The following is a 27,965-nucleotide window of genomic DNA, read 5'->3' on the forward strand; positions in this document are numbered from 1 at the left end:
AGAAAAAAATCTTTTATTAACCCCCTGCCCTTCCTATCCTTAGGGCCTGATTCTGGTTTGAAAACAGTTTTACATGGGACTTACTCCTAATTTACAGATGTCAGATCAGAACCAGACTGCTAATCTCTGTCTCTGTTGTCTTTGCTTGTCGGCTCACATTTGTTATTTTGCAATCTGTAACATTAATCGTTTTCTCATTTCATAGACTCACTTTGTTTTTTCCATTCACCATGGCTACCGCCTGATGGGGCTGAGTTCTACACAGACTAGATCCTCTCTGGATTTAAGTAAATGCATTTTCTGACTTTTTTTCATTATACAAACATACACGTTTTTGCTACCCATCTCCATCTCTCAGCGGCAGACCAGAGCCTTCTGCAGTAAGTGTGATCATTGAATCACCCAGTGTAGAGATGGACAAGCCCTCGCAGTTCACCCAGTCCATCTCCCTGCCAATACTAGTGTCTTGGCCAGTCTATTTTGAAATTTCCTCAGTGTTAGGAATTTCTCTACTTCCCCTGGGAGACTGTTCCACAGCCTCATCGACGCCACTTTCCAAAAATCTTTCCCTGACTTTGCCCTTTCTTAATTTCATCCCATTAGTCCTAGTTAAATTCCCTTTCCTATCCTAAATAATTTCTCTCCTTCCCTTGATGTTTTTCACCCATCTGTAGCCTATCATCATGATCCCTTGGATTAAAAAGAATCCCAGTAAGCTTTACAGACCTTACCCATGATATGCACAGAAATAATTTACATCCACCGGTGGAGTGCAGCCATCTCTGGGGTGAACCTTGATTCTTGTCTACTCTAGGAAGAGTTTGCCAGTGTCATGGAGACACAGCTTTTGCTGGGATAGCTTATACCAGTTCCCTGAATGGAATAAGCAAAATAAACAAAATGCCTTTTTTTTGCCAGTATGACTATGTCTACGCTAGGGTTTTTGCTGGCATAGCTATGTCAGTTAGGGGTGGGATTTTTTTCACACTCCTAACCAACATCGCTATGCCGGGCAAACTTTTTAAGTGTAGACTCCTATGCTTAAGTGTAGACCAGGCCTCGGAAACTGTTTAGCAACACGTTACCTAATAACATAGAGAGAAGTGAAGGAGAATGCTATCCTCATTTGAAATCAGTGTTGAAAGAGGCTTGCAGTGAGAAATTTTGGTGGGAGAGGAGCTCTCTTATAACCTTTAATCTAGTGAATTGGTACTCACCCAGGATGTGAGACTCTTGGATCAAGTCTTCCTTTCTCTTGAAGGGGAGAAGGGATTTAAATAGGGACCAGCCACCTCTCAGGTAACTACCAGACTGTGGGATATTCTGAATATTCTCCCTCAGTCTCCTATTGAAGTTATTCCACTTTAATTAAGTAATTAAATATTAATTGAGCCAGTGAAAGTGTTAGAATGACTCTATCGCTGCATCCAGACACGAATAGCAAAGGATTAGCTAGCCTTCTGCAGGACCTTAAGAGCAGTAGCAGCAAATGAACCATTGATTTTTCAATGTTTTGGCACTGCTGTTAAGTGGTGGGAAATGCTAACAATTGCACGTACACTACCCTGTTGATTTAAGAACGTTCTGTATATATTCATTTTTTTTAAATCAATATTAAATTGATCCTTTTTTTTATGAGGAAAAAGTGAATGCTCTTGTGGTGCCAGGTGTTTGAGATTCTTTCCTGAATCAATATATTAGTTCATTTTCACAGAATCAAGCAGAAAGTACAATAATTGTCCTCAGAGGAGCTGCCTCAGAAAGCTTAATTGCTATTTTGAAATGGAGATTTGACGTAAAGGGCCTGAGTCACAGAGGGCCCTCAGCCTGGCCTACTTTTGTGCACATGCAACTTGCGCAATAAGCATGCATGCATTTTTTAAATATTATTAACTACACACACACTAACAACTGTACATGCAGGGGACAGAATGGATCTGTGCAGACCCGAGGAACATTCCATCGAAGGATCTCAACTGCTTTTTAACATTCATAAATTAAGCTTCCCTTCCTTCCTCTTTTTATCCCTGTTTTACAGGTAGGGAAAATGAGGCACAGAGAAGTAAGAGAGACACTGCCAACTTGAAACCCTGTCAGTTTAAAGAGAAAAGAATTAAAAGTTGTTTTGGGCATTACACTTGGCCTAGAGACCCTCTGTCAATTTTTGTGGTTTTAATAACCATAGTTTCCTGTTTTAAAAATGTGTGTCTGTCTCCGTTTGCTGTGTGGAAAAACCCATCCAAACAAAAAGGAAAAATGACTAGCTGATGACTCTACACAAAGGACTATCTAATACTAAAAGTAAGCGAGCTGAAAGAATAAAGAAAAAATACTTTTCTCTATTCTTGGGTGGGTCTTTACATTTTAGTGATAGCACCTAAAGATGCAGATAGGCACCTCGTAGGATTTTTCCAAAACAGCGTAGGTGCCTAACTCTCATTGGACTTGGCAACTTGGGATGTTTGAAAATCCCATTTAAGCACCCGGTTCCAATGGGAGTTTGGCACATAGGCTCTTTTAAAAATCCTACTAGGCACTGTCAGCTGGTTGATGTTTCAGATGCTCTGGCTTGCCTGAGAAACTTCTGCAGAGTAACTGGAAAACTGTTCTGCCACATTCCCTTGCATTACAGCTGCTCGTTGTGTATTTTAAATTCTCTGACATCAAATAGTGTCCTCCTCTTCTCCTTGGCTGTAGCAAGTCATCTACTCAGAAGTAATCTCTAAGGACAAGGGAGCCAATTTTCAAACAGCAGGGCCTGAAGCCTATGTGCATTCACCTGCATTTGTGAATGCCAATTTGTTAACTGAGCTTGTAAATGGGTAATTGTGCATGCAGATAACCAGTTGATTTTTTACATGCAAATGTGGGTGCACAAGCACAAACCTAGCTTCTACTTTTTAAAAATTTGGCTCAAATTAGATTCATACATTGGGCATATTAAAGTAGTTCAATGCAGTTGCTGATTATTTTCCTCTCGTCTTATCTCGATATGGCAGTCTGAATCATATTCCCATCTGAGGGCAAATTTTGTCAGCTAACTCCTTAGGCTGTTCATGTATCACAGCTTCCATGTTATCTCTGTCCTTTTTCCATCTTAGCATCTGGCAACTTTTCTTGCTGCTGCTTGAAGTGGCAGCTGCAATAAAAGCTGCTCGTGAGTTCACCCGTGAACACACGTGTTGGCTTCAGCATTAGTGACATTTTCCTTACCCTTTCAATGGATAGTGCTAAAATATTTTCAAAACTGTCTTTTCCATATAAAATGTTAGATTGACGTGTTTATTGGAGAAAAGTCTGCTAGTTAAATGCATGGCATGGGACTCTTGGCTTTTTGAAATCCACTATTGAAAAATCTTGGCTGGGAGTTCAAGTGTATCACTTCCTTTTTTTCATTTAATAAAATTGTATAAACAAAATGATTATTTTTCCTGAGTCTTTAATGGGTTTTTCTTTCAAGTTTCATTGGAGAAAAAGCTGCATGGAATGAACTCTGTGGGTTTGGGGATTCCCCCTCCCCCTATTTTTCTCCTAACAGCTTTGCACTCTAAGAAGCCAAAATAATATTACGAGTTTTTTTTAATTTGAAGATATAGTGATAATACAAGGAGGTTTAATCTGCCAGTTTGCAAAGGATCAGTGATCTCACTGCTGTGATCTTGTACTTCTGGTCTGTTGCCGATGAACAAAATCCAGCCTGCTTGACATTCAGTGTCTGCATTGTTCCCGTGTAGAATGAAATGCAGCAATGCTGCTTTCCTCTACAACTGTAGTTTTCAACCTTTTTTCATTCACTTACTCCTAAAAAATTTTGAATGGAAGTGCTGACCCCTTTGGAAATATTAGAGATAGAGAGAGTCTGCAGACCACAGGTTGAAAACCGCTGTTCTATGGTAATGACAACCTTTCATGGACCCCTTAGGCTTAGTCTGCTGACCCCCAGGGATCCGAAGACCACAAGTTGAAAACTACTGGTCTTCAACAAGCTCCACTGTGTAAAATTTAAATGCTCCAACAAGTCATCTTAGGAGGCTTAAAAGGGGGACATAGAAGAAGGCTGTTTGAATAATGTGCAGCAATATTATGAATGGCAAAAAAACGCTGTACAACAGGTCTGAACATATGAACCAGTAATTGAATATTCCAATCCTTAGCAAGTAGTTACTCTAGTCAATTGGACTATTGCCTAGGTATGGCTGTAGGAGTCAGATACGGATTACTATTCACAGAATGTGTGTGTGTGTGTGTGTGTGTGTGTGTGTGTGTGTGTGTGTGTGTGTGTGTGTGTAACTTTGTATTAAAGTGACACTGATGCATGGGTCTGAATTTTACACTGCTGTAAGTCAGGAGCAACTCCAGGGACATCAGTGGTGTAAGCCCAGTATCAGTTGAGAGGACAATCAGGCCCTCTGTTACTATCTATGGTGATATTAATGCTGATTCTTTACAGCCCCAGATTAGCAGCATTTCCAATCTCTAAAGCAGTGGTTCTCAACCTGCGGGCTTCTTGCAGCTGCAGCCAATGTGACATCCTCAGGGCCATACAGGTAGTATATGTGTTGTGTGGATGCAGCCCATGTAACACACAGAGAGCTGCTGATGCAGCCCATAGTGGTAAATAGGTGGAGAACCACTCACTGCTTTGAGAGAACCCCAGCTGTGCTTTGTGCCACCAAGGCAACAATGTAACATTTTTCCTTCCAGATTTGTGGGTCATAAATGATGCCCCTGGCCGTGAATCTAATTGCATCTGAGTTGTTGACTCCTCTGTCTCTGTATTTAGATGCTGTACTGTCAGTTCACAATAACTGGATTTGATAAAGATTTTACTGTTCAGTTTATATTTCCCCCTTGGCATCAGATTTTGATATGATGCATTTTTACTTTAAGTGAGAAACACTCCCAAAATGTCCTTTTCTCTTTATTCCTATGTAGATGTCGCTCCTATGAAGATTGCTGTGGGTCAAGATGCTGCGTAAGAGCCCTCTCTATCCAGCGACTCTGGTATTTTTGGTAGGTTAGGACTTCTTCTTTTCTGAACACGGATCCTATACTTGCCTCATTTTAAGAGAGCCCGATAACCCACCACATTTTCTGCCTGGGTATTTTATATAGTTAACATTTAAAATATATATAGGCTGAGATTTTCAAAGCTGCATAGGAGATTTAGATGCATTGTTCACATTTAAATGAATGTGATGTCTGCATCTGAATCCCCAAGGCAGCTTTGCAAATCTCAGCCATGATGTTCAGGATAAACACTTTCAGATAACAGAGCCAAAGGGAATTTATGAATGTGGGCTTGGTGACGTGGGATCAAATTCTGCTCTCCTTTACATCAGTTTAGAATTTGGCCCATCTCATCCAGTGGTGTATGCTGCCACACAACTTTTGTACCTTCAACCCTTCTCTCCATCAGCCAGAAGGGATCCCTGCAAAGCAAACGTACTTAGCATCTGGGCCGAAAGAGGAGCATTTGTGTTGTTCAACAATGACTCCTCTGGTCAGTTTAAGGAATGGCATGGCTATGCTCCAAAGAAATCCCCTCTGGTACACCTTGTTCCAAAGAAGGGGCACGTGGACCTAAGTCATTTATTTCCATCAATATTATTTGGAATTCTGATCCAAGCAAATCTTGGTGAGGTAAAGAGGTGTCAGGAGGGGACAGATGAGCCCATAACCCCAGAGTTGGGGGAAGAAGACAAGTAGTTTTCCGGCGCTGCTGGCCTAATCACTATTGTTCCTATAAGCTAATGAGAGAAAATACAGTGGAAACCCACTATATGAACAAAAACACTCCTTAAGAACAAAATCTCCTCAGTCACTATAGAAATATCAACTACGTGCTGCCATACACAGGTATCTCAACTTGTGCAGTCCTTCTTTCAAGGAATAATATTTTCAGAAAATCCTGATAACAGCATATGGGGGCTGATGGTTAGAGGGTAATGATCTTGGTTTCTCTTATCTATGAATTTTTGAATAACCCCAGCTTCCTGAGGCCCTGCACTTTAGACGGATGCCGTCTCCCAGTTTGACTTTTCCTCCTTCTTTTGCTCAGGTTCCTTCTCATGATGGGCGTTCTGTTCTGCTGCGGAGCTGGTTTCTTCATCCGAAGGCGGATGTACCCTCCATCGCTCGTAGAAGAACCTACTTTTAATGTATCCTACACTAGACAACCAGCCAACACTGCAGCAGGTCAGAGACTACTTATATGCTAGCCTAATTTCTTCTGTGTGCACAGGAAATGTTTAAAAACCATGTGATTTTTAGCTAGGAGTAGCTGTTGCACTAGTTTAATTCACCACAGGTGATGGGGGTTCAAATTCTGCTTCGAGTATGTGGCACCATTTGTGAATGTACACCCAATACTATTGAGATCCAGTAGGCGATAAGAATGGGTCAGACCAATGATCCATCTAACCCAGTATTCTGTCTTCCGGTAGTGGCCGCCAGGTGCTTCACAGGAATGAACAGAAGGGCAGTCACAGTGCTCACAATTCTCTTTCAAAAGAATTTTTGCATTTCTTTTACTAATCCCTTCTAGAGAGTTCTTCCCCCACTGATTTTATAACTTATGTCCATGAATGCAAACAGAATAGGAAAACAGTTAATCACACTGCCTGTTGCTCTGCGTATATTGCAATGCCACATTAGCAATGATCTTCTTCTTTTATATGAATAATAAGGAACAGTTTCCCATAGTTGGTACAATATATGTGAAAATACCTTTGCCAGAAGGAGACAACCAAACGTTTTCCTTCTGTGATCCTACCTAACTGTGGCTTTTCCATTTTTGCTGTGCCCTCCGTGTTACGGAATACTGCTTTAGAAGTGGGAAAATGCTACTTCTTCCTTATCAGTCTGAGCATTCTTCAACTGTCAAACAAGGATTTTGAGGAAGTCTAAAGGATCCATACATTAGTGAATCAGCTGGTCCCTCCATTCCCCCCAGCCTACTCCTACCCTGTCCCCTAAACAGTCCCACCAAGAGAGCCCTTCAGAGGGCATGTATGTTTTGTGGGACTTCTTGAATCCTGTCCCCTCCAGTTATGAGACCTTCTCTAGTTGCAGACATACCTGTGCTAGTTGGACTCTAGCTAGCTCAAAATAGCAGTGAGGATGTGGTGGTGTGGGCTTTGCGTCAGCTGCACAAGTGAGTCTGTACTCGGGAAGGTCAGACAGACTTGTGCACCCCATGCTGAAGCCCAGACCGGTACATCCTCACTGCTATTTTTAGCAAGCTAGCTAGAGTACAGCTAGCATAGGTATGTGAATGTGAGCTGCAAATCACACTCCCAGCTGCAGTGTACACAAACTCTAAGACATCCCTATGCTCCCAACTTGGAGTACATTGCCTCACAGATAGAGCTGGCTGGTTTCGAAATTTTGTTTTCGTTCTGCCTTGGAATGAAACCAAAACGTTTCCAACATTTTCCCAAAACAGATATTGTGTCAAAACATCTGTTTTCCCATTAGAAAGGTCAGGGTTTCATCTCTCTGAAAGTGACTGGAGAGTCTACCCTGAACCTCAGAAACTTTCCTGATGAAAATTTGGTCAAAATGTATACGTCTTCGCAAAACATTTCAGCTTCAATGAAGCAGCATATTTCAATGAAAAAAAGTTAGTCGAAAATGTTCCAACCAGTAATGTAATCACAAACTGCAGGTCACACAGAGATCTTAAGTTCAGACTTTCCAATGTCTCCCATATCTATTGCACCCAGATACACTGCATAAGTTCTGGAAATACCCCTGCTCAGTGTTATCTGCATCCTTATACATATACATGCGTATTCTCTTTCAGTCAGAGATCTAACTGCATCATATAAAAGTATACCCTCACTCTCAGGCTCCCAGACACTCCCTTTTTATTTTTATTTTTCCCCTTTAAGGTATTTCATTCTTTCATTTGTTAAACATATTAAATGCATAGGACATTCAATTCAATGTGAGAAATACACACACTTATTCTTTGTTTACCAATCACGCATTTGCCTAGTGAGATAGTTTAGGTAGTTCTTTCCTGAGATGGTAGGAAAAAATAAAATATTATAAGTCTTGGAAATAACTTAGTGGTTATATATAGAGAGCATCACATGGCTGGATTGGCAAATATATTTAATTGTTCTTAATGAGCTACACATGGCAGAAGTCATGTGGAAATAGAAAATAGCTATCTAGTTAAGTCTTTTAATGTCCTAGTTATCCCACATAATTTTAATTTTTTTTTTAAAAAAAGTCTTAAAATCTGATCTAAAGCCCATTGAAGTCAATGGGAGCCTTTCCCGTTGGCTTTGGTGAGCTTTAGATTAGGCACTTAATTTGTAAGTGCTTTCTCAGTGTCTCTCATATGAGAGTCTCAGTCCCAGTGACTCTGAATTCTTCTGCATTTCTGACCATGCCTGTCCTTTAAAATAAAGCACACTTAGGGCCTGCGAGGTACTGAGCACCTATGACTCACATTGAGGGGCGAAGGGTAGCTCAGTGGCTTTAGCAGGCCAGTGCTCAACCCAGGGTTGTGAGTTCAATCCTTGAGGGGGCCATTTAGGGATCTGGGGCAAAAATCTATCTGGGGATTGGTCCTGCTTTGAGCAGGGGGTTGGGCCAGATGATCTCCTGAGGTCCCTTCCAACCCTGATGTTCTATGGTTCAATGGGTTTGTGGCTGCCTAGCACCCCACTTTTGAAGGTCTAATGAGCTTGAATAGTTCTGATATACTAGGCAATAAAAGTAAACACCTGGGATTTGACCCTGCAAGAAGGTCAGGATCCAGCCCTTATTTTGCTTTTGAGTTTATTGAAAGTGTCGCTGATCTGAATACCAGTGTGGAAATAAACAGATTACTATGATGTAGTTGTGCAAGGCATTTTAACAATAATAATTGCAAAATGCAAGGAGCTCCCCTACTCCTCGCCCGAGTTCTCTTTGTGGAAGGAAAAGTGAGGGAAAATGCTGACAGTGCAAGCACCATCTTTGTAGCAAAATGCTTAAGAAAAATAACACTGCTATAATCACAGACATAGGCCCAAACACCCCTGCACTTTAGGGAAGCTTGAGTTTGGATCCAGTTCCCAATCCAATTTCCATGGCTTGACTCCATTTCTATCATGGGACCAGTGGTTACACTGGATGGAAACAGGGGCAGGAGCTCTCTCGTTGCCAAGCAAAGGAAGAGGGGAAGCTGTCTGGGAAGTGCTACTTACAGAAGGCAGGGTGGAGAAGAAGCGCTCCTATCTGTTTGCAGGGAAGGGGGAGTTGTGCTCCCGACTTGCTTCCCCTAACCTTAACCCCTGAATGGGCCAAACCAAACACAAGATCCAGACACCCCAAGCTCCATGGATGTTTGGATCGGCACCTTATGGCTTAGGCCCATCTCTCTTTGAGACTAAGGGAATAAAAACTCAGTCTGAAAAAGCATTAAGTGGTGTGTAACGCTAGTAGTGTGTCTCTGGATTCCATCCTGTTGTCATACTGAATCCCCAGGCCACTGAGCCATGGAAATTGGTAATCGAATGTAAAATCCATGGGGGCTGCTTTCCTTACAGACAAAGTAGGAAGCAAGGCACCGAGAAGAAACTGCTGCTCCTTGACCACTTTATTCTGTTAACTCAGCTTTGCCATGAAAAAAGAGAGAGAGGAGGAAAGAACTTGATGTATTCCCACAGACAAACCCTGCAAAGTCCCTAGAGGGCATAACTTTTTAATTGCTGAAACCATATTCAATAGATTTTTATTGATCAGAAATTTTGGAGTCCTCGTGGATAGTTCCCTGAAAACATCTGCTCAGTGTGCAGCGGCAGTCAAAAAATGTAATGGAATTCTTGGAACCATTAGGAAAGGGATAGATAATAAAACAAAAAATATCATAATGCCACTGTATAAATCCATGGTAGGCCCACACCGTGAATACTGCATGCAGTTCTGGTCATCCAGTCTCAAAACCAAAAAATATTAGACTTGGAAAAGGTGCAGAGAATGGCAACAAAAATGACTGGGGTATGGAACAGCTTCTATATGAGGAGAGATTAAAACGGCTGGGACTGTTCAGCTTAGAAAAGAGACGATTAAAGGGGTTTATGATAGAGGTCTATAAAATCATGAATGGGATGGAGAAAGTGAATAGAGATGTGCTGTTTACTCCTTCCTATAACACAGGAACCAGGTTCCACCCAATGAAATTAATAGGCAGCTAGTTTAAAACAAACATAAGGAAATTCTTCTTCACACAATGGACAGTCAACCTATGGAACGCATTACAGGGAATTTTGTGAAGGCTAAACTGGGTTAAAAAAAGAATTAGACAAGTTCGTGGAGGATAGAACCATCAATGGCTATTAGCCAACATGGTCAGGGATGTAATTGCATGTTCCATGTGTCCCTAAAACTTCAACTGTCAGAAGCTGGGACTGGACGACAGGGGATGGATCACTCAAAATTGTCCTGTTTTGTTCTTTCTCCCTGAAACTTCTGGCATTGGTCACTATCAGAGACATGATACTGGGCTATATGAACCATTGCTCTGACCCAGTATGATGGCCATTCTTATCCTCTTATGATCATTATGATATCTAGAGTTTGAAGTCTATCTCCCATCATTCTTAATGGGAGTATAATGTCTCTGATTCTCTGGGTACCACATAGTTTTTCATTTGAGCATATATTTCCTGTTGTTCTGGGCCCAGATTTCATTATTGGCATGTGATGAATTCAACATTTCTTAATCTTACTCTGTGCTAAGAAAACCTGTCCCATGGTATTAGCTAGACTTGTATTGACTTCAGTTGGAGCTGGATTGGGCCTCACACTTGTGAAAATTAAGCGGGGTTGTGAGCTTGAGATTCAATCCAAGAGGCAATACCATTCAGTACATTGTAAAATACCAGGTGCATTTTTCTGTAACTTGGAAGATTTTAGAAAAAGATCTTGGTTAAAAATAAAGTAATAAGAAAAGCAAACCCCCAAAGCTATTTCTTTGTAATTGTAGCATACCTGACAGGGGCAAAAAATCAGTGTCGGCAAATAAGTACCAAAATCCCAGGGCACGAAGAGCAATTTACAAAACACAAATGGGAGTTGGATCAGGCTCTGAGAGGAGATAGTTAACCAGCCACAGATATAGGCTGTTCAGCTTTTCTGAGTGTAATGGCTTAGATCTCTTGGGGCCAGTCTGCTCGAGGAAGAATCACAGATGCACCTGGAACACTGTGTGTATTTATTCTCCTATAGAAGAATGTACATTGACGTGTTCATACAGCATTTGGCAGGCTCATCTGATAGGTAGGTACATCCAGTGGTCCCTTCTTTGAAAACGTGGCCCTTGCTGTTTTTGTCATGCTGCACAGATCCAGACAGAAGGAAGTTTGATTATTATAGCTGTAAAATGCCTGTTATCTGTTGCAGTGTGAATTCTTGCACCACTATAAGGAGGCTCCATCTTAAAGAGGTTTTCTTACTCAGATTTGGCTGTAATATCACCTTTGGTTAAACTTGCTAATTTTCAGGTAGCTATCACCAGGAATCTAACGTATTCCCTTAGGGCAGTGTTTCCCAAACTTGGGATGCTGCTTGTTCAGGGAAAGCCCCTGGCGGGCCGGGCCAGTGTGTTTACCTGCCCTGTCCGCAGGTTTGGCCAATTGTGGTCCCCACTGGCTGCGGTTCGCTGCTCCAGGCCAATGGGAGCTGCTGGAAGCAGCAGCCAGTATGTCCCTCAGCCTGCGCCACTACCAGCAGCTCCCATTGGCCTGGAGCAGTGAACCAAGGCCAGTGGAAGCCGTGATCGGCTGGACCTGCAGACGCGGCAGGTAAACAAACCAGCCTTGCCTGCCAGGGGCTTTCCCTAAACGAGCAGCGGCCCAAGTTTGGGAAACACTGAGTTAGGAATTAAGGTTTGCTAGAGCGCATTGTGCTGGTGGGGGTGGGGGGAGAGGGAGGAAAGGTTTGTGGCAGTGAAGTAAATGGAAAGATGGATCTAGCCTTAGTACTGATTCTAGGCAAGCATTCTATCTAATCCCATCTTCCCATTTGTCACCCAGAAAATTTATGACCCCCCAGCTCTCCATCCTGTGTGGTGGTGGTGTTGTTTGTTGTTGTTTGTTGTTTGTTACCGTAGTGCCGAGGAGCTCAGTACCCCATTGTGCTAGACACTGTACAAACATAACAAAAAGACAGTCCCTGCCCTAACATGTTTACATTCTAAGTATGCAACAAGATGGATATAGACAGATCAGTGGGGAGTACAAAGAACAAGCAGACAAAGGTACATGTACATGGATACATGTCTGTCTGGCAGACTGGGAGCTCAGACCCTGGAAGCCCTGGGGTTCCTCAGCCGTGAGGCATGCGGACTGCTGCAGAACCAGGTGGACACACCTGTGGGAAACCTGTTTGGATACCTGCCGGACTTTGGTGAAATCGAACCAGCTCTGCAAAGTGTTTTGATTTTACTGAATCTTTAAATTTCAACGGAAAAAAATGTGTCATTGGAATTTTTTCAACCAGTTCTAATTACTGGAATGGAGACGCGTTGTGGGTGGGGCATGGACTGGGACACAGAAGCCCTAGGTTCTGTTCCTGCCTCTGCCACTGGCTTGCTGTGTGAGCTCAGACAGATCACTTCATGTCTCTGTGCCTCTGCCTCCCACCTCCAAGCCATCGTCTGTTTAGATTTAAACACTTTGGGTATGTCTACACTACCTGCCGGATCTCGTAGCTGAAGTTGTGTATCTTAGATTGATCCCCCCACCCCCTCCAGTGTAGACCAGGCCTTTGAGACACGGACTGTTCAGGGGTGCTGGAACAATGTGTACAGTGGGGGGTGCTGAGAACCATTGAACCAAACTGTAAACCCTGCATATGATGGAAACCACTTGCATCCAGGGGGTGCAGCAGCTCCCCCCACACTCTTAGTTCCAGCACCTATGGGATTGTGTGTTACCCAGTCTTTTTACAGCACCTAACACAGTGGGCCCCTGATCTCAGCTAGGACCTGTAGACACTACTGTAATATAATACTGATACAATACTAATCATCATAGTTTCCAGGCAGTAGTTTGGTGTTTGATTAATGATTCTTTTTCATCATATTCAAAACGCTGCTTTTAGCGACTTACTTTCCTTTGTCATTAGATGTAGTGATTTATTAATATCTTCTTTGATATGACTTTGGTTCTGTGTTTACATTTTTTCCCTTTGAGCTGGCTGAAGTTTTGTGCCTAAATGAACTGACAGAATGTCAATGACATCAAAGTTTCCTTGGTGCGTAGAGCAACCATGTTTGTTCTCAGTTCTCTCTGGCCTACGCTTATTGCTAATGTCAAAGATGTTGCCATTAAGTTAGTGAAGAACCACAGAACAGTCTTATTGGCAAGCATGTTGATATTAACTGGGCCCTTACTGTTTGCTGCTCTGAATGTTGTTTCTTAGCTGACACAGCTAAGTACATTGATACGTGTTCTAGGGTTTCCATCTAATTTTTCTTGGGGATTTATCCTTGGGGATATGTCCTTACTGTATTCAAACAGTATCTGCAGGCAACTTGATATAGAATACATGCATGTCGGTTAAAGGCTGTGAGTGTAGGTTGAGATCCTGTCGTGTATTTTCTCTACAAAGTGAATTTAGAGCTCCTAACTGGTGCAGGTTCAACGGCCCTGGAAACTGAACTCTTCTATCCACAGAAGAAGCAGTGACAGGGCAAGCATCCCCAGTGCTCAGGATCTGGAGAAAGCACCTTTAGGGGGTGAAAGGTAGTTCCGTCTCTGGGTCCATTCAGTCCTTCAGTTGTCTTCTGAGACTCCCAGCCAGGGTGCCAGTAAGTGTGATGATGATTTGTTATGGTGTCAACAGCTGCCCACTGGACTGAGACCACCAACCTCATGTGACTGGGCAGCCATCAGATGGAAACAACTTGTGTGCGTTGTCTTTGCCATGTGTCACATACTCCAGTTAAAACCTACTATGTATCATTTGCCTTTAGAGAAGAGCACATCTGTGCTTTCCCTAGCATTGAAGCAGCATGATACTAGCCTGTCTGTTTGTTATAAATTTACCATTGCATTGTAAATTAATGTATTTTCTCTCCATTTCTTTTAGGATCACAGCAACCAGGGATGCCATACTACACGGATCCAGGAGGACCTGTGATGAACCCCATGGCTATGGCTTTCCATGTCCAGCCCAACTCCCCGCAAGGAAATCCAGTGTACCCACCTCTGCCCTCTTACTGCAACGCACCACCACCTCCATATGAGCAGGTGGTGAAATCCTCCACATAACAACTCTGCAGCTCTGTTACCTGACTCTGTGAGAAGCAGGTGCCATTGCAAAGTGACTGGGGTAGAGGGCCTCTGTCCTTCTGAACACTTGCTAATTCTCTAACTCTCCCTACACACACTCCCCATTAACATTACTTGCAAGGGATGATTTTTTTTTGTAGTAGGGGGTGAATTTTCATTTTGATGTATTCAAAACTAAAGCAAGGTCTTTTAAATGCTTTTAATGGAAACCTATATTTAAATCCAGTATGTTTCCCCTTTATTTATTGTTTCAAAGGTGTATATTAATGCATTGTGGCAAAATACGGTAGCAGCTTTATGCAACCACAAAGTGATGCACGCTCTCCTAAAACCCAGTAGACGAATGTGGTGTTCTACTAGAGTAGAAAGGAGAGAAGGCGTGAGTTGGAGGAAAGAGTCAGGGCAAGATATTTATGAGAAGTGTGACCACCAACCTCATGGCCTATGGTTTTCTAGGAAAGCTCTGTTCTGAGACAAAGAAGGGGGACAGGATGTTATGGAAGCCATCGAGCGAGGAAGTCGAGTCATGGCAGTGGGTTCTGTTTGGAACGAGTCCTGCTTGAGAACTTCACTTCTATAAAAGGTGTGGGTCCAAGAAATCTTGAATGAGCAGGTCTGCAAGGTCTCCACCCGCACCTGGACTCTGAACTTGCCACCTTAAGCCTGGCTCCTCTTCTCCTTCTGACACTTTCTGGAGGGCTTTTGTTGTTGTTGTTGTTTGTTGTTGTTGCTGCCAAGGATAAGATTGTAAAATATAGTTGATGACCTGTGTGTGGCAGGGAAAATGTTATCAGCTAACAGCTACACATCTACACTTGTAGAGAAACTACTTAGAAATATTTCAATACACAGAAGAATTTTCTGCCCTAAAGTTAAAATGGAAAAAATGGGAACTTAGGCCCAGATCCTCAAGGTATTTGGGCACTGAACTTCCATCTGGGCCTTGGGTCCCAATCTTGCTCCCTTTGAAGTCACTGGGAGTTTTGTCATTGACGTCACTGGGTGATGATTGGGTCCTTGTTCCATACAACGCGTTAGCTCACTGGGTTTGGTTATGGTCTTATAGTCATAGAGAGAGCACAAAAGGGTGTTGTCTTCTCCAAGCAAGAGATCTGAAAATCTTCTCTTGATGTTTTAAGTGCAATAACTTACTGGGATATATGTTTAAGGGTAGCTTCTGAGCCTAATGCATGGACACTTTGGCCATGCAATACCACTTGCAGACGAGTCTCTGTGCATCATGCTGAAAATGTCCCCAGTTGTATTTGCCTCATACTCCTGGGAGGTTCTTTGAGTGGCAGTGGCTACTACCCAACATCTTCAAACAAACAAAACCTTTTCTCCTGAGGTGTTAATGAATGGTTGTTTTTGCAGACATTTTCCCACTTATTTTGATTGTTTCCAATTAAAGTGTGGTGTTTGTTATTGCTGTTTGAACTGAAGAATCACCTCAACTATGAGCTCCTGGCACAAGACCTATAGAAATATTTATTAACTTCCAATTAGTTACACCGGTGCCATCCCACTGGATGCCTGAGAGTGCCAATGTGTAACTGAATGCATACTCCCAAGACATCTGCATTGCGGAGATGTGGTTGAGGGCCTTATTTAGCCTGCAGAGCCTTATCACTGGTGATGATTTGTGAGAATTTGGTTCTCAGAGCCCAGGCTGAGTTTGCAGGGCTAACAATCAGAGACCAACATCTTTTTGCTTGTATACTGCACACCTTCAGTACAGAAAATACCAAGCACCAAATAAACCTGGGAATGCCCTGTCCTCTTTTTAGTCCCTTTTCTAAGTGGAACTACCCTTCAAAGGATCAAATCCAGTAGTCATAACTCAGGCAGAATTACTATTGAAAATCGCCACTTGTGTGACATCTAGGAGAAAATACTTTCTGCGCCCACTCCAGTACAATCCTGACACACTCTGGGAGGAATTGGCCTGAAATTGCATTCATTTGAATTGTGTTACATTCACCAAAGCCCAGCCTGGGACTTCAGCTAGAATCCTTAGGGTCACAGAAACACATTTCATAGAGTCCAGTGGATCATTTGCAAGCAGCCTTAAGGGGCCAAATCCCAGTTCAACTGGAGTCAGAGGGAGATTTGCCATTGATTTCAACTGGACCACGATTTGGCCCAAACGCAAAGATTAAACTTGTTTAGCAAATAAAATATAAGCAGAGGATTCCTGCCAGGAGCAGTGGTAGCATTTCTGTTAGCCTTTGCACTGGATTTCATCTTGGCATGTAACTATTAGTCTTGCTTTCAAGAAGAAATAAATGAAGGGATAAAGATGACATCAGGTTAAAAATACTGACCTGTAGGGCTGGGCTGTTTTTGCATTTTCTGAATACAGTCTTTAAAAGGGCTTGTCTACCCGAACATTTAGTTTGCGGCAAGCTGAGGCGTGAATCTATCCCGTGTTAGCCTGCTGCGTCAAAACTGTCCACGTGGACCCTGCTGACGTGCAGTAACAGTTCCTTAGTACACTTTGATTACCTGGCTTTGGAACAGGAGTAGGTCAAAGGGCATTAAGGAGTTGTTAGTGTGCATCAGTGTGGAGTAGATTCCCCACCCCCGTTTGCTGTGAATTAAATGATCAAATAAGCAAATCCGAAGAGTGTTTCTAAGCCTGCTTACACTGGTATAAACCAAGAGGAACTCCGCTAAAGTCCATTCGGTTCCACTGGTATGAGATTAGAATCAGGCCCTGTGTTTCTACTTGCACTTATAGTAAAGTCCATAGAAGTTAAATCAGATTGTATCCAACCATACTGTGTTTTAGAAGTGTTGAATGTGACATTCATATCCATTTATCTTTTTAGGGTAAAAAGAGACACTCGTATTTACTGAGACTGTAAGATTTCACAATACATGGGAAAGCTCATTCCTTTCTGTAGTGCTGGGTTTAGTGCCGTATTCCAACATGAAGTTTGACCTGATCTCTTGCTTATCCCTACAGCCTACTTTGCCGATTAAAAACCAATCAAATTCTAATATTTTCTGTTGTTCTTTTTCACAAACTTAAAAGGGAGTTGGCTTTAAATAACAAACCAAACTTCGTTAAACCTTCTGTGTGATATTTTTGAGTGTCCTAGTGTGTCCTACACACGAAAGGCAAAATTCCTCTCAGCTCCACCCAACTGATCTTGACTAAGTTAACCTACCTGAATCTAAATTTACTGTAATCTCTTTATCATTGCACGTCTCTTGCTAGCACCCAAGGTGCCAGATCCTGCAAACACATACGTGCTTAACTTTAAGCAAGGAGGCTTCAGTGTGAGTACTCAAAGGCTGAAAATTAAGATTGCACATAAATGTTTGCAGGATTGCTTAACCACTGACTATTGAGATCTCCTAGTTGCCCATATCGTTTTTCCACACAGACTTATGTGCCTACACGGAATATTGGAGGGGAAATCTGCAGTGCAGACCTGAGAGGAGACTCTTGCACTTAGTGAACTCTCCTATTGCAGTGTTACTCATGGGCTTAATCGATCTAAAGCCAGAAGGGCTCGTTAGATAAGCTAGTCTGACGTGTACAACACAGGCCAGAGGCTTTCACCCAATTCTACTGTATTGAGAAACACTGAAGAAAAAAATACATTTCAAAAGTATTGCAGCAATAGTATGGTGTTCTGAGGATATTACTGTTAAAATATTCTTCCTGGCTGGGGCTGGTGGTAAGGGTACAGCAGCTACTTGTGGGTATGCAATGCAGGTCCTGTGAACATTTCAGATATATGTATTACACCATTGGCCCAATTACCTGCATAGCACAATTGTATGTTTCCCAAACTAGTTTCCCCCCTACTGTAAAGCTGCCTGCAATCACATAATATGGCTCTGTATACACTATATTATTTTTTTTAACTTAATCAAGGGTTTTTTTTCCTTTAACAGACTAGGCCTTATGATGTGAGCAAATAGATGTTGTTAAACCCTTTTATATTAAATGTGGCCAAGAGAACTGATGTTTTCCTGATAACATTGGGTAGAACCCTTTTCCAGTGGACTCTTATACTCTCTATTGACATTGAACTTCTGGTGAAGTTTTTCTGTGATCCGATTTTTTCCTTTATTAATGTTGGTGGATTATAACCACCTCTTACAATGAAGTCAAACTCCTGTTCTAGTGAAGTTATTTGATACTTAATGGAAAACAGAGCAGCACTGTGGGTAAATCTAGGAATTATTTGCAGATTGCATGCTTTTCCTATGATATGCCTCGTCTTTTGGTTTCTAGGTTTTTGTTTTGTTTCCCTTTTATTTTAATTTTTTTAAAAAGAAAAAAGGGGTGGGGGGGATGCGGGAAGAAACCCTGTATCTTTTGATAGGGTCATGTTTCATATGTATTCTAAATAAAACTGATCTGGGTGTGTTTATTGCTTCTTTTGCCCAATATGGTTTGGGAATGGTGGTGGGGAGGGTGGGGGTGAAGTTAGTCCTTCTACTCCCTGCAGTTTCTGCTGTTATCTTAGAATGGGGCCACTAGAAAGTTCAATTTAAGTTGCAGTCTATTAAAGCAAAATTAAGCAACAGAGTGAAGAAAAGGGCAGTAAAAGTGATTAGGTAGTGCGAGGGAGGGATGTACTTAAAGGAGTTATTTATTACTAAGAGAGAGTTGAACACGTGCTCAGCTCTATACAAAACAAGAACATAGAGGCCCAGCTGTGCCAAGCTACTTAGGCAGGTTTGTGATCCTATCTCCAACCCCTTCCCAAGACGCTGCATATTGGTTAAATGAAAATAAAGGGCTGTGAACCTTGTTCTCCTTTGCCTTGAATGGGGTGCAGTTGTTTATCCCACATTAAAGGGACATTTTGCATCAACATAAATGACAGGGAAAAGCAGTGAGCAATCAGGGTCTCCAGGGAGTTACATGATAAAAGCCAAAGGGCCTGAGTGGCTGCTCTGCTACATTAACTCTATGCTTCTGTAATTCCACTGCAGTCAACTGCGTGTGGTCCATCAGGCCCTACAGCTTTCTGAGAGGGTGCAAAGAAGTGACCAAGGTTGCTTCAAGGAGGTATAATAATGACTGCAGGGATGGCATTAAGGTAAATAATGAGGTAATGCTGACTAGGGAATGCTCCCTAAGAGTGAGCGGCTGTAGACTAGTTTCCTATGTGAAGAGATGAATATTCCAGCTGGGCACAGAACCTTTAACGCATGACTAGAGAGAGCACTGGCTAGCGCTGTCTGAGAAATGAGCCTACAGTTGCCTGGAAGACCTTTTCCACGTCTGACTCCTGTGAGTTACTGAAATGATCACAGTTCAATGCAGGTGTGACAGCAAAAGCTTACTGATGACCAATTATGTGTATGCTCTGGTTTTAGGCCTCTAGCTGAAAAATGAGCTGTGCATTGATGCTGGGGCAGCAGCTCCTCCTGCATGCCGGGAAAAGAAATGTTATGAATAGACACGTAGGGCTAGATTCACAAGGAGGATTTGGGCATAGCACTGCTCAGCTTAGGCGAGAGGTGTGGGCCGTCTGGACTTAGGCATCTTGGTTCATGCCCATGAAGCAAAATGGAGGACCCATAGGATATGTACGGGTACAGTGAGGCAGCAGCTGATGGGAAGAGAAGGGCTGAGGATTTAAATTTGGGACCTCTGTGCCTGAAGTGGCAGTTAGGCACTGAAATCCCATTGTAACTGTAGCCCAGGGTGCGATTTACAAAAATTGCTTAATGAGGTCATTGAAATCAGTCGGAATTAAGCAGCTAACTGGATTAGCAGTTCTGAAAGTCCCATCAGATCGTTTGCATCTTTAGGAGCCTACGTACCTTTGAAAAAAATGTGCCCCCACACGTGTAGCTTGGCAAAGCTGTGATCACACGTAGGAAAAGGGCAAGAGGGACCAAATGTGTTGATAGTCTAACAAGCAGCTGAAGCGTGTAAACAGCAGTGACAACACGGAATCAATTGGAATAACTAGAGATAGCAGGATGAAATTAAACTTTAGCTTAAAAAGAAGAGGGCACTAGTCTTCCTTAAGGAAAGCAAGGAGTCCAAAGTCTGAGCAATAAGGCAAACCTGGGGCACTCCTTCCCCATGCAGCTACCCAGCCTGAACACATTTGTCAAATTTACATTTTTCTAGCAGGCATTTTGCAGGACTCAAGGCCTCTGCCTTCAGCTGTCCAACCAATGGTGCATCTACACTAGAGCTGGGAGGAGTAGAAATTTGGGTGGGCCCTGACGGGTGGGTAGGCAGGCAGGCAATGACAGATCATGTTAGCACTTGGAGGGAAAGAGATGGGGAGCAGAGGCCAAGGGCTGGCATGGGGGGGGGGGGGGGGTAAGGGGCAGGACCAAGGGACGTGTGGACATGGGTGAGGTCACAGAACTGGGGAGTATAGCAGAGCCTGAAGCTGGGGTTCAGCGTGGGACTGAGGCGTGGCACCGGCTTTTACCATTCTGTAGGTACCAGAAGACAAGACTGGCTGGGGCCCACAGGCTGCCCTCCCCAGGAAAGGGTGGAACCCTGCCGGGGGTTCATGCTGTGCCCATCCCATGTGTTGGTGTCCATCTGCCCATGTGCTCCATGGTCCTCTGGCCTGCCTGTGCCACTGTGTCCATCCTGCACCGTGCACTGTTGCCCACATTTTTGGGGGAGGGGGCAGGTCGAGGTGGGGCGTGAGACTGGGGCCGGAGGAGGGCCAGATGCCTAGGCACATTACTGGGTATGGGCAACACTTACCCCACCCCCGCATGGGGGTGGGTCTAGATGTTAGGCCCTTGGTGCTGCCCAGCTTGGGAAGACATACTTGAGCTAGCATGTAAAAATAGCAGTGTGAACATGAAGGCACAGCTAGCACTCAGGGCAAGCCACGCAAGCAAGGCGAATGGGCCTGTAGTTCAGCATAGCCTGTGCTATCACAGCCACACTATTTTTAGGCAGTAGGTGTGCAGTCATATCCCATGTAGATCAGCCCAAGCTGAGAAGCCCACCAGCTGTGCAATGCTACCCCACAATCCAGCTCAGCTAATGAACCAAGCTTGCTCCAAGTGAAGCAGAAGTGGCGCAGGTCCCAAGCGCTTATCATGTTTGACTAACACTGCTGGCACAAGGCAGATTCCTTCACCACAGCATGAATAGCAGGCCTGGGATTGACAAGACCCAGACTGGGCTATGGGAGTGTGTGAGCACACAGCCAAAGCGTACCTGTCTCATGTAGGAGCGAGCCCGGCCCTCATTGGAGGAGTCAGTGCCAGGAAGGCGAGGGCTTTAGGACAGCAAAGATGGCGAGGGACACGTGAGAGTTGGGTGTGACACCAACTTGCCTGAAAGGCAACCAGGATGCAAGCGGCAGAATTTGACAAGCAGGTTTGAGGGGAGGTGCGTCAAAGTGGGTACTAATGGATGTGACAGAGGCAGACCTGAAGCCTGAAGAGGTAGCTAACTGCATCACACCCTCCCTCCAAACCCCCCACCTTTTTGCTGGTCATGCACAGCCCAGCTTAAAATAGTTCCCCTCTCACCCTGGCTGCCCTTTTTTTTTTTTAAATGCTAGAGCAGGGGGTCAGCAACCTCTTCCACGCAGCTCGCCATGATAAGCACCCTAGTGCACCAGAGCAGTTTGTTTACCTTCCGCGTCCACCGGTTCGGCCGATCGCTGCTCCCACTGGGCGTGATTCACCGCTCCAGGCCAATCATGAGGCTGCAGGAAGCGGTGCGGGCTAAGGGACGTGCTGGTCACGGCTTTCCGTCGCCCACCCCTGATACCATTGGCCTGGAGCAGCGAACCACAGCCAGTGGGAGCAGTGATCAGCTGAACCTGCGGATGCAGCAGGTAAACAAACCGGCCTGGCCTGCCAGAGTGCTTGCCCTGGTGAGCCGCGTGCCAGAGGTTGCTGACCCCTGTGCTAGAGCCTTACCAGATCTCATAGCTACTGGCTGATTGGGCACAAAGGCATCTTTAAGAGTTGTGTTGTGACCATGTTTGGCCCTAGCGCAGGTAATGGGGAGAGAGCGAGAGAGAGAAATAAAAGCCTGTGTGTGCAAATGAAAGGGCAGGGAGGGAGGAAACGACAAAGTCTTTATAGCGCTCCCCTATCCTCTGCTAGCCAATGGGTGGAGCCTTGTCAGGGTTTCTTTAGCCAAAGGACACCAAGGGCATCTATATGCAGCCTCCCTGCCCAGTCTAAAACAGGCTTATTTAGTAGCTTAGAATGGCTTCATTGTTGGGCTCAGAGCAGCTGCTGCTCAGCATACAAAGCCCCAGGGTCACACCACTGAGGTGGAAATAGCTCCATCTGCCTTTAAAGGCTTCAACCACACAGCCTTTTTTTTAGACCTGGGACCTCTCCTGCCATGACCACACAGAACTGAGCCACAACAGGCCTTCATGTTCCAGCGAGCGCAGAGCTGTCCTGCTACAGCTACAAACCTGGGAGGTAAATGACATATGTAGGAATTGTCAGGGAAATAGTAATGAACAGCTTGTCAAAGGCACTATCTGCTCTAAACTACATAAAAACGCATGCTCCTGTTTTGCACAGACCAGCCATTTCAGCCCCTTAGCTATCTCCCACATTCCGTGATTGAAAGGAAAGCGGTTTTGGGCCCACTGTAGATGAGGCACAACAGCAATCACAATAAGGCATGTTCATTGTTAATGGTCCTGATGTCTCATTATAGGCAGGGATATCTGATGCACTGGCTTTGTTTCATCTCTTGGGGTCTCAAAGTTTGACAGGTGACTGGGGGGTGTGGATGTGTGACCTAACTGCGGTTTACCAATATGAATGACCTTGATTCTAGCACCAAAGGAATAAAACTGTGTAACCCTGAAGTTCCCCACCATGATCAGCGCAAGTAGGCAAAGCTCTACATGGGTGGCGCAGGGTAAAGTGGTATGTAAGTGTGCTATTCTGCTGTGGCCTACACCCATTGTTTGCCAAACTGGATTGGTATGTAGTCTGTAAAGCCAGGTCATCCCCCAAACTCAAGAAGAGAAAGTGCTTTAATCACAGTAGCCAGCTGGGACAAACTTGCTTGGGCCTGTGCTGGATTCCTACTCCACCTTTGTCCTCAGTCCTTCTCATCCCCGACTGGACCTTGTGGCTCTCTACCCCACCCCGTGTTGTTGCTCTTTGGCCCACACCCAACTTTCACGACCTGCAGCAGGGCCATTAATGGTCCTGCTGGAGCACACTCCCTGCACTAACATCCCCAACGCTACGGCAGCAGAGGAGCGGAGTAGGCTTTGGAACACATTGCGTGAGCTTGCCCTATCTGCTGCCTGCGTATTAGGCCCACCGACTTCAGGGCACCGTAATAGGAGAAATAATTTTAGTCCTTGTTGCAATGACCTTCTTCCTCTTCCCCCTCACCGGTAGACTGCAACTTAGGAGGTCACGTGTGTGGAAGGAGGGGGAAATGGGTGCAAAAGCCTAGGCCAATTTTTCTATTTATCTGCCTGTTACCTAGAGCAGCATGGGGCCCAAACCTAAGACTGTGGAGAGGCACCGGGGGAAAGGCCTGCTCTGGTTGCCAGAGTGGAAATCGCATCCTCACTGTCGCTGGCATGGCAGGAAGAGGCTTTGTACAGCTGCTGTGGAGGTTCCTCCTTAGCGTTGCTCAAAGTTAGGGTTGCAAGGAGGAAATCTTTGGTCCAACAGGCCCTCCCTCCCATCTTACTCACCAGAGCTCAGAGCTGTCAGCCAAGGGGACTTTACATTTTACTCCCTGATTCAGTCTTTAGTACACACACGCACAAATTGTGAGACAGTACTGAAAAATAAAAATAAAATAGGCTTCCTCTTTTTTTTAACCTCTGCTAATTGGACTGAACTTTCTATGGTGGCTTTGGGAGGGGGGAGATTTAAGGATTAGCATTGAAACAATTGCTATTTGAAATTTTTCTGCAGCGTACATAAATTATATGCACTCTTCCAGCTCTAAGCAAAAATAAAAATGGTGCTTCTGTCACACCTTCTATCCAAAGTTCTCAAAGCACCTTGCATGTTAATTAGGGAAGGGCTATAGAGAGGGCAAGCAAGTTCATCAGAGACAGGAGCTTCATAATGTTTTGCTTTGTTTTCTGCTTGTGCCAACCAGCATCTTCACCCTTAGATGAGCAGTTAACATACTTTTGCCAAGGAAGAGAAGAGGAAAGCCTCTTCAGGGCCCTGATGCTAATGGAAGTGTGAGCACTAACTGGCAGGAATGCTCCTATGCCTACTAATGAGACTTGCCTGAGCTCAGCCTTCCCTCTCTCTCACTTGCCTTCCTCTGATCTATTTCAATTGAATTATTGCTAATTTACATCAGTGCAAGTGAAAGAAAAATCAGAACAGGTGTTAATCTGGTCACTGCTTAGGATGGGGTGGCAGGAGCTCCTTAACGTAAGTTCTTGCCTGGGTCAAAAGGAAAAGAACCGTGTGCTCAACTGCTTTGTAAAGTCAGTTTACCGTCTACCACAGGGACATATTACATACACACTCCATTCAACTGACCTGCATAATACCCTGAGCCCTTGAAGACACCATCTTCTTATGTGGCAGGATGATACAGATTTTACACACACTTGCCTTTTCACTCTTCTACCCGCTCTACCCTAAAGTCTAGAGCTGGCATGACCAAATTTAACTGTGGTGTAATTCCACTGACTTCAGTCATCTTTGATTTGGGCTCCATTTGTCCTGTTAAGTAGAAGATCTAATTTAATTAAATTAAATTAAAAGAATAACTAATTAAAATTCCTATTTAAGTTCATGTCAGGGAAAAGACAGTAACAGCAGTGCCTATTGTCTTTGGAATTCCACCAGTGGCAGTCTAACCAACTCTACCATTTCATTATCAGTTGAGGATCAGACAATGCAGTGACAGGTGAATTTTCAAGCCCCACTAATTGTTATGCTATTGTGGAAAACAAACTTGGGAGGTGGACCCATATATTGTTCAGGAAGCAAATAAAAAAAATATGAAACACACAACACCTGGTGGTGCTGTTTTAACTAGAACCTCCTTTACAGCACATGGACTACTGCGGTGGGGGCTGGCAAAAAGATCTTCAAAATGGTTTGCTAATCTTGTTCTTGCAAATGAACAGCCTATAAACTAAGGGCTGCGAACTTACACTGGCATAGCTACTGCTTTTAGGGATGTGAAGAATCCATAGCCCAAAAGACAGCTATACTGATGTAACTGTCAGTGTAGACTGTGCTGACCTACCTCCTGCCTCTCAGGGAGGTTGATTTCTTACAGTGACAGGAGAGCTCCTCCTGCTGTAGCATTTCAAGTGTAGACAAGCCCAAATGGATACATTTTCAAAACATCATATATGGATTTAACTGTGTGATTCCAATTACAAAACAGTAGAATTTGTGCAGCTGAAACTCCACATAATACACTGAAAAACCATCAATAGGCCTAGTGGTTATTTCTAGTCAGGACTTCAGCTACAGTGGAGAAAAGACAACGCATAGTCAACCGGCGGCTCTTCACACAACACAGCCAACCTGTGGAACTCTTTGCCACAGGATGTAGTGAAGGCCAAGACTACAACAGAGTTCAAAAAAGAAATAGATGCATTCATGGAGGATAGGTCCATCACTGGCTATTAGCCAGGATGGGCAGCGATGGTGTCCCTAGTCTCTATTTCCCAGAGGCTGGGAGTGGGAGACGGGATGGATCATTTGATGATTACCTGTTCTGTTCATTCCCTTTGAAGCACCTGGCATTGGCCACTGTCAGAAGACAGGACACTGCTCTAGATGGACCTTTGGTATGAGTCAGTATGGCCGTTCTTACTTTGCAAGGCTTACATTAGATTATTTGCATACTGGCAAGGGACATATACTGCCCTTGATCCAAGCATGCAACTCTTCTTGATGCCAACAAGAGCTGTTCACCCCACCTGAAGGCAGTATATGGAATATAATAATACCTGGCTCTTGCACAGAGAGGACTTTTCATCAGTAAGCATTTTCTAAAGGAAATAAGTACCATCAGGACCCTTGAGAACAATTATGGCAATTATTGCTCCATGGACATAAGCATGATTTTACACACAATTCTCAGATCAGGTGAGGGTGAAAGGCATTTTGGATTGGAGAGTTTTGTTAAAAACAAAACAACAACAACAAGATTTTACAATTAATCGTTCCTTGAAGAATCTATCGACTTAACATATAGAACAAGGAGAGATGGAAAGTAGGTTAAGGCAAAACTGCTCTGGGATGATTTACAGTAGATAAAGTTTTATATTGCTTAGGACTCTAAACAGGCTCAGCAATGCTGAGACCTCCAATGTCATTATGGGGCAGGTTATGAAGGTAAGTCACAGCCTTGGGGATTTCCTATTCCATTCAATATAATTAAAACCCCCTGGAGCAGTTCATCTAACTGATTAGCTGGTATGGTTAGTAAATCATTCCCATATACTGAACAGACTGTGCACGCAGGAGAGAGGCTTTTACAAGTTATCACCAGACAAATGGGCTTTTACTAATAACACCAATGAACAAAACCACTAGCACTTCCCCCCCTCCCCCTCCACACAATGGCCTTCTCTGATTTTAACATCGCTGCTGTTCCTTTGCCACAAACGGATCATTAAACACAGACAAAGCAAACTAAACAATGTAAAGACATTTTAAAGTTTTAGCTCCATGTGGTTTCTGGAAACTCAAGTCTAGAATTTGCTGTTTTACAAAAAACAAGCACCCCTACGCACTATATGCCCATTCCTATTGGCCCACTGCATTCCATGGAGCTTGCATGAACGACAAGGGCCCATGATAAAAGATATGGGGGAGAAGAGGCAAGCCCAACATTCAGTAGTGTGTTTCCTACTTTCCCCAGCATGCTACCAGTTTGAGTGAGAAAAGGAGGCTGCACAGCATGCTGTCAACTTCACTCAGCAGCAGCAGGCCAATCAAGCCACAGGCTGGATGCTCTCCTGTTCGGTTTTTTTTTTTAATTGGAGGTTCGGCAACCAGCAGTTATTAAACAGCTCTAATGTGTATTTTTTAAAACTATCCAGTGACTCTTTTGTTATAATGCACATTTGGGAGGTAACTCTGGCTGGATGGAGCCTAAAGTGCCAGACTGTACATAGTAGCCAACGAGGCTTACAATCATGGAGCAAAAATCCCTTGTGGAACTCCTCATTATCACTTCCACACCACCCTCTTCAGAGGATGACGTTTGCTCCGCTGTCATAATGGGCGAGAGATGAAAGAACTAAGCAGCAGGACCCACAAGAGGTGCAGGACTCATCAGGCAGCTTTGCATCCTGCATCCGCAGACCCATTATTCTGATGGGCTTCCACAGCAGGCTCATTTCCTCACTGGACATGGCCTCCCATGGTACATTTTGCAGACACTGTATCCCTTCCTCTGCTCTCCTATTTCCTCACTGCCCCCTGTCTCTTCTCTACGCTCACTCTCATGCCCTTCTGCCCCTTCCCTTCCCTTCTTTCTTCTCTCTGGAGCCTGCCAGGATCCCTCTTGTGCTCAAAACCTTTCCTGACGTTCCTCTCTACCCATACAGCCAGTCACATGAGCCTCCTGACACTTACAAAAGAAATGAATCGGGGGCATAATCCCCCCAATGATTTGGCAAGAGATGGTGTAATGGGCCCTACTGGTCGCTGTTCTGACATTTGCACAGGATGGAAAGCCAGTGTTTAATTGTGAAGACAGTC

General features: G+C 44.0%; 2 protein-coding genes across 4 annotated transcripts in view; one reads left to right on the forward strand and one right to left on the reverse strand.

Annotated features, from left to right (window-relative positions):
• Window positions 1-18,686, forward strand: part of VOPP1 (VOPP1 WW domain binding protein) — a 201,796-nt gene extending 183,110 nt beyond the window's left edge. For all 3 annotated transcript variants that reach the window (XM_032793479.2, XM_032793480.2, XM_032793477.2), the window contains exons 4-6: window positions 4,936-5,013; window positions 6,062-6,198; window positions 14,095-18,686. In XM_032793479.2, the coding sequence (XP_032649370.1) occupies window positions 4,936-5,013; window positions 6,062-6,198; window positions 14,095-14,276 (397 nt within the window). In that variant the 3' untranslated portion in view covers window positions 14,277-18,686. The remainder of the gene's footprint in view (window positions 1-4,935; window positions 5,014-6,061; window positions 6,199-14,094) is intronic.
• Window positions 1-27,965, reverse strand: part of EGFR (epidermal growth factor receptor) — a 516,130-nt gene that overhangs the window by 119,590 nt on the left and 368,575 nt on the right. The window lies entirely within an intron of this gene.

This window comes from Chelonoidis abingdonii, chromosome 2, assembly GCF_003597395.2.
Source record: "Chelonoidis abingdonii isolate Lonesome George chromosome 2, CheloAbing_2.0, whole genome shotgun sequence".
NCBI classification, from domain to species: domain Eukaryota; kingdom Metazoa; phylum Chordata; order Testudines; family Testudinidae; genus Chelonoidis; species Chelonoidis abingdonii.